Source organism: Pagrus major, chromosome 18, assembly GCF_040436345.1.
Source record: "Pagrus major chromosome 18, Pma_NU_1.0".
NCBI lineage: Eukaryota > Metazoa > Chordata > Actinopteri > Spariformes > Sparidae > Pagrus > Pagrus major.
Genome location: NC_133232.1, coordinates 10,351,697 through 10,362,324, shown reverse-complemented (window position 1 = coordinate 10,362,324; position 10,628 = coordinate 10,351,697). Strand labels below are relative to the sequence as shown.

The window sequence follows — 10,628 nt, the reverse complement described above, 5'->3', positions numbered from 1 at the left end:
ACAATTATAAAAAGACAATTTCGAGTAGGGAGAGAAGGAAGATAACTGGATAAAATGGAATTGTAGAATTAGAAATGTCACAGTTATGGTTAAGGCATCAACAATGTACTTTGGGAGGTGTACATAGGTGTGTCAAGGCAGGGTGGTGCTCCCATTGAGCCATCCCCCCTGTTAAAAATTAACAAATCACCTACTGCTGGTGAGACACAAAGATAGAACATTCCCTGTTAACATGGATTATAATCTTGATTACTGAATATTATTATGATTGATCATGATGAAATATAGTGACGAGATCACATGATAAAGTGAGATTAGGTAGTGTCTCTTGGGGCCAAGTGATTATTAAAGGATGTCATATCACAGTGCAAGTTGCACTTAAAAATTTCAAAAGGCTTAAATCTGACAGCCAGCTGACCTCTGACATGCATGTATATTATGCCCCTGCATTAGAGGAAATAAGTAGCCATTAGTATGTATTTATAATACAAGACGAGCTGTCAATGAGTTGTCATGAGTGATGTTAAATGGAGGTTAGATCAATCAAAAGAAGAAAAACATGAGTAGGGTGTCTGTGATGTCACACAAACAAATATTCCATGATGGAAGTTACTAGAGCTAAAATGAGCCAATTTGTACAGCTGGGTGAAGCAGGGAAAAGCAACCAGCAGCCATCACAGGCTGAGTCTTCTGTCAGTACTTTTTTTTCTTATGTTTGCACATACTACACATTTGGTCTACCTGGTATGCAACAGTGTTTGGGTATTTGAGTGGGTGGCATCCACACGAAAACCAGGATTCTACTTACCGGGATTGATACTTTGTTTCCACTTGATACTTTGTTTCTACTTGCTACTTTGTCTTTGTGCTGCTGCAACACTTGAATTTCCCCTCAGGGGATCACGTTTTTCCAGCAGATGATGTAATGATCCATGTTATTTACTTCACCTGTTAGTCATTTTAATGTTGGCTGGTGGGTGTACATTTTTGGTAAACTTCATCAACACATCAACATGTTCTCAGTCCCAACTCTTTGGTGGTCAGTGGCCCTAAGCTTCAAAGCTCTACTTACCTTTTAGTGTCAGTTTTGCACATGCAGGGCTCGCAATCAAGTTATCAATAATAAATATGCAATGTCAGGTTAGACTTAAAAGTAAAACTTGCTGAAAAACATTTTTTTACGTAAACTGTTAACGTTGTGAAATGGTTGCAGTTTGCTTAGCTTTAGGCACCAACACTAGGTGTCGGAAAAGATCATGATTTGGGTTAAAACAAGTATGTTAGTTACATTTGCTAAATTCGGCAAGTTACCCCAATGCCCTGTCCACAATTCCAGTTGATTATTATCCTTGTGTCTCTGTCATTTTGAGCTATGGCATCATAAATTTTAAAAAAAGGCTGAGAGGAGATGCACAAAGTACCTCTAGCAAATATGTTTAGTCCTCTTATTCTTAGACAAGCAACATTTTTTTACTGTGATCTGTCTACTCCATTGGACGTTATGATTCTGCCTTATTTTGTGTGTTTATTCAAAATCAAGATACAATTTACACTGGAAAAATTTTATTAAACAGCAATATTAAATAGCATTTTATCTCATGATAGGCCCAATAGGCAGAATATACCGTTTGGTGCATAACATCCACTGGAGTGGACAGATGTATTTTCAGTCACAGAAAAAAAGATGTACAAGAAAAATGTGATAAAAATCTGAATTTATTCTCTAACATCTTGTTTGGTTGAAAATATTGTTTTTACCTATCCATTTTTTTAAGAATCACTTTTTTATACTGTTGATGATTGGTGTCCACTGCAGTGGTTACTTATGTAACTCCTTCATAATAACATTGATTGATGAATAATTCATGTGTGAAATTAAATGCATATACTTATGCACATAAAGTCTCTCCTGAGAAGTGTGTCAAGGGTCACTCAGGCTGCAAAAACAGCTGGAAAAAAGAGAAAGATACTCCTGGTCATTTTCAATTTTCCTCTTTGGCAATTGCACAAAGTTTGACAGTGTTGATTGTCACAGGCTAAGGTCTATCGCAGGCCTGGCCAACCCGCGGCTCCCGAGCCTCATGCGGCTCTTTGGCTGGTTTCATGCGGCTCTTCAGGAGCTTTCACGTGACAAGTGTCAAAAATGCTTGGCTGGCGCTACCATTCATTCCCCCTAGGTGGCACGCTGACCAGGTAAGCCGGTTTGAGTGACGTCAAACGCGCAAGATCATTTGAGTTGTAAACAATTTGCATCAAGTTCGCTCTCAAAATGGCAGGGAAAAAAAGCACAGCCAAACGAAAATATGAAGAAGAACACAGGACGTTTTTAACAGAGTGGGAGAGTTTATATTTTTTTGTTGAACGTAATGGCAAGCCATTCTGCCTTATATGTCAGGCATCATTAGCGCATTTCAAAGCTTCAAATCTTCAGCGTCACTTCAGCTCTCTCCATCCTAACATCGACCAGGAATTTCCAAAAGGGACTGAACTTCGCAAGCACAAGTTGGTCACTTTGAAAATTCAGGCAGAAAAGCAGGTGCAGTTTTTCCAAAAATTTACGAAACACTCAGAGACCGTAACGCTTGCATCATATCAACTGGCTTGGAACATAGCACAGGCTAAAAAGCCATACAACGAAGGGGACTTCATTAAAAAATGCCTCGTTGACGCTGTTGAAATCTTGTCCCCTGAAAAAGACAAACTAAAACGAAGCGTATCAGACGTCCAACTGTCCCGCCACACTGTTGAACGCAGAATATCGGACATTAATACGGCTATTGAATCAGAGTTGCACTCTGACCTTCAAGCATGTGAGTATTTTAGTGTGGCATTGGATGAGAGTTGTGACATACAAGACAAGCCTCAGTTGGCAATATTTGCACGGTCTGTGTCAAACGAATGTATGATCAAAGAAGAACTCCTTGACATTGTGCCATTAAAAGACAGAACCCGTGGCATAGATGTGAAAGAAACAATGATGGCTGCATTTGCAAAAGCAAATCTGCCCATACCGAAACTAACTGCAATAGCCACGGATGGAGCGCCAGCCATGATCGGATCCGTGAACGGGCTTGTGGGGCTGTGCAAAGCTGACCAAACATTTCCCGACTTTTGGAATTTCCACTGCATCATCCACAGGGAGCAACTCGTGTCTAAATCATTGAATTTAGACAACGTCATGAAGCCTGTGATGGAAATCGTCAACTACATCCGCACACATGCGCTTAACCACAGGCAATTCAGGAATCTCATCGCAGAGCTGGACCAAGGGCTTCCAGGTGACCTGCCGCTGCACTGCAATGTGAGGTGGCTGTCAAAAGGCAAGGTACTCTCTCGCTTCTTTGAGCTTTTGGATGCCGTGAAACTGTTCATGGAAGAGAAGGGCAAGGACTATCCCGAGCTCTCAGACCTCAAGTGGATTATGGATCTGGCATTTTTAGTCGACATGCTGTGTCACTTGGACAGACTGAACCTGAACCTGCAGGGTAAGTTAAAAATGCTGCCTGACCTGGTGCAAAGTGTGTTTGCGTTTGTCAACAAACTGAAGTTGTTTAAGGCGCATATTCAAAAGGGAGATTTAATGCATTTTCCCACTCTGCTAAAAGCCAGTGAGCAAGTCACCAGCGCCGCCCTGAAAAAGAAAAGAGACAGATATGCAACACTGGTTGAAAACCTGCACGAAAGCTTTGTGACCCGGTTCCGTGATCTACAACTGAAAAGGCCACAGATTACGTTCCTCGTCGACCCATTTAATGCGGAGACGGACTGTTTGAAAGCTCCGCTCGTCACAGATGAGGCTGCGGCTGAGTTGGAGATGATCGATCTTTGTGAGGAGGATCAACTGAAAGCTGTTTTAAGGGAAGGGACCATTGAGTTCTGGAAAAGTGTGCCAATGAAAAAATACCCCAACGTCAAACGGGCTGCGTTGAAGATACTGTCAATGTTTGGGTCAACGTACGTCTGCGAGTCTGTGTTTTCTACCCTGAAACATGTGAAATCAAAGCATCGATCTGTTCTGACTGACACTCATTTGAAAGAATTGCTTCGAGTGGCAACAACAGAATACAAGCCAGATTTGAAGAGGATTGTTCAAGACAAGGAATGCCAGAAGTCCCACTAAGCAGCATAGTAAGAGAAAAATGTTATTGAAAATTATTATATTTTTGTTTGTGGACTTGCTTGAACTGAGGGTTTGTGTGTGTGAGACAGTGCACACAATGTTAACTGTTGAAAATAACTGTCATAATCATAGTGGTGTGGGACATTTTTAATAAATCTGGCTGAGCAGAAGTCTGTGTGTGTGTGTGTGTTTGTGTGCGTGTTTGTGTGCGTGCGTGCATACATGATTAAGGCATGGGATGATGTTCATGTGTATGATGTGGCTCTTTGCACTAACACAGTTAAAAAAAGTGGCTCTTAGTCTCTGACTGGTTGGCCAGCCCTGGTCTATCGAGTGGGATAAATCAACACAGGCTTCAGCGTCGCAAGAATCTTTGTTCACAGGTGTGAAATACATCTGGGTAAAATTCTATGAATTTGTTTGTGTATCTGAAATCGTCTTTGTCATCTGGGAAGTCCACAGTAGTGTTGTTAGATAGGACACCTGCTTAAAAACAAGCTTGCACCTGTCATTGTGAGAGTTTTGTGAGAGTGTTTTTGTGGTAGTTTGCTTGCCCAGGTTTTTTTTTTTCAGTGCCCAAATACAATTTCTTCAACCTCAGATGACAAGACTGATTTCCTGTTGTTTTATTTATTAAATGAACAGTAAAACACAATAAGAATACAGTACATGGCACAACAATATCAAAAAAGCAAAGAAAACATGTTTTTAATGAGTCTGAACAGCAAAAGCTGGACTGAAAATTGTATACCTGTTTCTACATTATGCACATCACCCTGCCTTAAATTTGGTGGTAGGTAAGGGCAGTTATAAGTTTGTATTCAGACAAACTTTCTCAAACGTTTTGACATTAAAAGTCATCTTACAATCAGGTATGACTGGTTATCAAAATGTGGCCCTGGAATCAATTCAGTTTAATTAAATTCAAAACTTTATTACAGATTCAAGGTCTAGATAAAAGACAAAATAGATTTAATTGTTTAGAAATACTATACATTATTGTCTTACAAAGAGACAGCTGTACCAATGTCTCCACCACTGGGATTGGGACATCTGTGGTATGAACCTTTGATCTAGGGCTTTAACTAACAACTTTTTTCATTGTCCATTAATATGTAGATTATTTTCTCAATTAATTGATTGGTTGTTTGGTCGATAAAATGTCTTTCCCAAATCCCCAAGATGATGTCCTTGGAAATCTTGTTTTGACAACAACTCAAAGATATTCAGGTTACTACCAAGAAACTAGAAAATATTCACATTTAGGAAGATGGAATCAGAAAATGTTTAACTAAAGTAACTAAAGTTACTAATTAAATTCCAAGGAGATCAAACGGTAAAAGATCCACATAAAAGGCATAATTGAGCTGCTTATGCTTTTGTTTTGATTGTTTTTATCTCAACTTCCCCAGGGCAGTTTTATCGGCAATGACACTAATTCCATGATACCTTTACAGCAACAACAATTTATACACCAGATCCTAGTGTTGCGTTATTTGAGCTCATATCTTGGCAGCAAATCCCATAAGTGGTTTTGAATGGGGAAAATACAACAATGTAAAACAAAAATATGATTAAAACTTGAACATAAATACAAATTTACTCTCATGTGTGCGCAGTATCAGCTGGAAGGATTCATATTGCCACCTACTGTTGGTAGTTGAAAAAAGTATATCCTCTGATTTTATTTGGGTCCTTACAAATGTCTATAAACCCCTTTTTTTTTGCTGTGCTGTGGCCAAACATCCAGTAACAGTCTTAAGTTAATGTAAATGTGCTTTAACTGTGACATACTGATGGAAAAAGAAAAGTAACACATCGATATTTGTTTTTGGTTCAAATCATGCTGTCACACATGTAAGATGAATAAATAACGACATAAAAATGAACATACTGTTAGTACTCATCTCAGCCGGTCATCTCGCTTTACTCTGAATACAGAAATTGTAAAGTTTAAGGCTAAAATTAGCGCTAGTTAGGACAGTAGTGTTTCAGGACAGGGATGAACTGGGATTGAAAAATAAAAAACCTACGCCATTCTTTATGTAAACAAGATTACTAAATAATTGTTATTTTTACAATGTCTTTCGTAAAATACATGTAAAATTAAACAAGCAGAATGTGAGGCTGGCTCGAAGGTGCACTTACTGTATTGGGGCAATGGCACTGGCATCCTGGCCTGGCTAAATCTATATCTGTCCACTGCAGATTTACTTTCCATAACCTGGATGAATAACAAATATGTAAGTGTATTAAAATAATATTATAGTATTAAATAAAAAGTTGATTATTAACCTTTTCTTTGCCCTAACCCTAAGACTAAAGCTACAGGAGATCCAGACTTCTAATTGTATCTTCAGAGATTACTTCTTATTTTTTGGGGACCATCAAGCTAAAAGATACGCTTGGCAACGATTAGACCTCCCTGCAGTTTTTTAAAATGACTTTCACCTTATTGTTGATAAATTCTCAAAATTGATCATCATAACATTATGCTGGAATATATGTACAACTAAATGGTACGAAAATATATTGACATTTAAACACACTAAATCATTTACTCAAATGGACTTTCAATGTAGTGGGCCTATCTTGCATCAGTAGTGTGAGACCAAATATACAGATTATAGGAAAATAATAATAATAATCTGTATGCCTTCATACATGCATCAAATAAAGTGATCTAACATTGTATGTGTGTATTATTCAGTTATATTTTGCCTAATCTTAACTAGCTTCAGAAATAAAACTAGCCAATACTTTGCCACTCAGTTTAACCGATCACACCAATCTGGGTGAAAGTTTTCAGAGAGTCCCCCTGTCCCACAGAGGGACCGGCCCACCTCAATTTCTCCTGGTGGTTCCGATGGCAATCCAACTATGATTCAGGAGGCAGATGAACTTTAAGTGATGGTGTATCCAGCTCTGCTGGAAGCTTTTATGTTGTTCTACAAATACACCAAGTTAACCAAATCTTCAGTGCTGTAATTAATTTATTATTTTGGTGGTACAATGGTACAATTATATCAATAATAATACTCAATAAGGCATGTCATACACAGTATAAATGTCGTTATATACTTAACATTCTTTGAGAACTACAACAAATAAATTAACTTTCACTTTCAGTGAAAAGGAGGCGGAAAGAAAATCAAAACTGCCAAGTCCACTGGGTGGCAGCAAAGCAGCTTTCCTGAGAATACCTTCTACATAGCTTGAGTGGGTTCACCACCACTGTCTAAATAAATATTAAATAAGTATAGTTAAATATTCAGAAGGCTGTAACAAGTTTAGCATCTTTTCAGCGTAGTGTCTTCTCTACATTCAATCCTCGGTCACAAGTAGATCTTCACCTCTTCTTAGATCATGGTCAGTCTGGATATGGCCTAAAAATGGGGAAAAATTCTAAGTAAATTCTCACATAATTTTTTCCATCTTTACAACATTAATGACCTATAATGCTACAGATTTTCAGCCACCTTTTCCATATGCTATAATAGACCAAAAGAAACAAAAATACTCTTACCATTTGAATAAGAGATTCGAGTCTGTTATAAAACTCTGTGGCATTTTGCCTTGGATGCGAGTCACAGTCTTGGCAGGTGGACTAAAGGGAAACAACCAAACACATTAAAATTAATTTAATAATGACCCTCTGCTGTGAGTGTAATACATGCCACAAATATACTGAAATACTGAAATATCAGTCTAAATAAGAAATAACAACAATATGAGTAAATATTGATAAAATGTTCTCTTACGTTGACATTTGGTGAATTGCAAAAGTTCAGACCTCTCTCCTGAAATGGATAAAATAAATTGGTTAGTTTTAGAAATGTACAGTACTGCAAACTTGACATTGTACTTAAGATATGCTTTTAGATATATTGTTCGATTAAACATTCCCACTCCCACCATTTACTTACAGTGAAGGGATTGTTAAGGCTCCTGAAGAGTTGTCTCTGTTTTCCTTCTCTAACATTGAAATGGACCTCCAGATTGAACCGATAGCATTTCAGTGCTGACAGACAGCAGCAGTCCTGTTACAAAATGACACATTTGTGAATAAAATATCAGTACAACATCAACAAATATCAATGCTCCTTCTCATATTTGGCTTATTAAAAAAACACAAGTCTTTTTTTTTTTTAAGAAAAAAAGCATAAAAAATGCGTAATATTTACATGAGGTCTGATTAAATCTGATTAAAGTTTTGTCAGTGCTACTTTTGCTTGATTTACTTGTTTGTTCTTTTACGGAAAACTGGAAAATGGCAATGGCACATATGGTAGATTAACAATAAAAAAAGAGGATAGAGCTCAAATGTTACATTTTGTCAACAATAAATGTAGTTCACCAACAACACCAACTGTTACATTGATTAGTTTTCAGATTTTTTTTTTTAATGATACAATTGTACAAGTGTCAAGTAGAGGGAGAAAAAAATCCACTGCCATCAAAACATTTCCAAGAAAGCTGTTTGTTTCTGGTTTCATGTCATGACTTCATCATTGCTGTTGACTTTCCAATCAGACAAATGCATTACACTGTTACTTAAACTGAAACTTAAGCAAATAAAAGTTTCCATTATTTTTAAAGTTTATTTTCCTGAAAGTGCTTTGGACATTTTTGTCTAAATTGTTTCCCTCCAGAAACCTTAATGAAAGTGTTGATGGCACAACATGTTTTTTCCAAGTCAAACAGTTTCTGTTAAGAGACTCATACTGCTGTGTGTGATGTTCATGAACCCAATGAGCTTGGGTCAAATCATAGTTTTAGATCACAGCATGTCTGCTTGGATAGTTAATAGGTTTTATTCCTTGAGGGTGAGATTTTAACAATAAGAACGGCTGACTTTATACTTTCTCACTGTTAATAATTTAGAAATTATCGGATGTTGTTTTTACATTTGACTGTCACTGTCATTGTGCAATTTTTGCTCATTTGTGGTTCAACATAAACTGTAATTTGCCAGTTTTTAAACAAGAGATTGACTCAAATGTCAATCTAGCACGCTAGGGAGCATTTTGAGTTTTTGAGGTGGTGTGAGGAAGTGCCATGGTTTTGTCTGCTTTCTCACTTGATTACTCATCACATTTCATCTGAGAGTGCAATGGAAGCTGTGAGAAAATACACTGAGCAAGCTCTTGACTTGACTCACTCAAGAGCGTAAGCCTGACAAGAAAGAGAGCTGATATGGATTTACAAGTAATGGCATTTATTTGAAGTCTAGTGCACATAATCAGATTGTTATGAGGGATTTTATTGGGCCGCAAGATCATTGCTTTACATTTAAAAAAGGTTTTCTTTCTACTGTAAGCTAGATAATTAAGCTAAATATCATTGTTGTAATAGGATAATGGACTAGGTTTTGATGATCATAAATTATTTAGATTGAAGTTTTAATCTGATTTACCGTCAAGTACAAAAATTACCTCTTTTAAGATATATATGTTCACATTTCAGCACACTCTGTAAACTATAACAGATTATCTAGGTTTAGCTTTGTTAGCTTTGCACTACTTATGTAGATCTGCCTGTTGACTCCGCTGTACAGTATACAACTCTTTTAATGTTTATGTTTTCAATATTAACTAGCAGAAGACTTGAAATTTAAACAAAACAAAATATATTTTAAAAAATGTCAATTTGTAAGCTTTAGTTCTCAACCTTTACAGCTGATTGGATATAGGCTCTTCCAATACGCATTTTGTGACTTCACACATCATTTGATGTACTCCTACAGTAGCCGGCACATGATAATTAGTTACTATAGTAAGTGGGAGAACAACAACAATGAGTAAGCAACCACAAATATTTAATGTGGCGGTGACCATACTGTCAATATTATTTTGAAGTTAGTTTGGCTTACCTCGATATTCTTTGGTGGAGTGTTCAGCATCTTCTCACTTTGCTACAAGACAAAAACCAACAACATTGTGCTTAGTAATGATAAATGTGACCAAACATGGGCAAAATTATGAAAAATTAAATTAAGAGAAACCCACCTGCAGGCTCAGTTTCACAGCATTCAGCTGTTTGAGGACTTCTTGTAATTTCTTCCTCGCCAATGTTCTGTCAACCTCCCTTGTCGCTGTGTTGGCCAAAGAACAACAGTAGACTGCAAACAGGCAAAACACAACCAGCTTCATATTCTCAGTATCAGCAGCAGGTACCAGATCACCAAAAGAAGCTTTTCGAAAGATTTACTGGAAATGCAGACAGTTGTGTCGCGTACCTTTTTATACATATCCCTGAGGACACAGGAAAACCACTTGCAGATCGTTGGAAAGGTGCAGAAACTGGCGTGTGTGAGTAATGAAATTTCTTTTCCACTGGCAGTCACCACTACGTGATCCGAGAGTGTCGTCAAGCCGCGCGTGCGTGGGGCCTATAGATACGGGTGTGTGAATGTAAACTTGTGTGAGTGCACCCGACAGGAAACTACAGGAAGACGGCACTTCCCATTTTCATTTTGAATCAGTGGAGCCGCAGCTATACCGTGTCA

The 10,628-nt window shown here is 37.6% G+C and overlaps 1 protein-coding gene across 1 annotated transcript; it reads right to left on the bottom strand.

Annotated features, from left to right (window-relative positions):
* Nucleotides 1-7,420: 7,420 nt before the first annotated feature.
* il21 (interleukin 21) lies at nt 7,421-10,272 on the bottom strand. The gene is made up of 6 exons (XM_073486334.1): nt 10,129-10,272; nt 9,993-10,034; nt 8,047-8,160; nt 7,882-7,920; nt 7,647-7,727; nt 7,421-7,506 (listed from the first exon to the last, which is right to left on the bottom strand). Exons 1-6 carry the CDS (start codon nt 10,270-10,272, stop codon nt 7,480-7,482), a joined length of 447 nt encoding a protein of 148 aa, XP_073342435.1. The 3' UTR covers nt 7,421-7,479.
* Between the last annotated feature and the right edge of the window lie 356 nt (nt 10,273-10,628).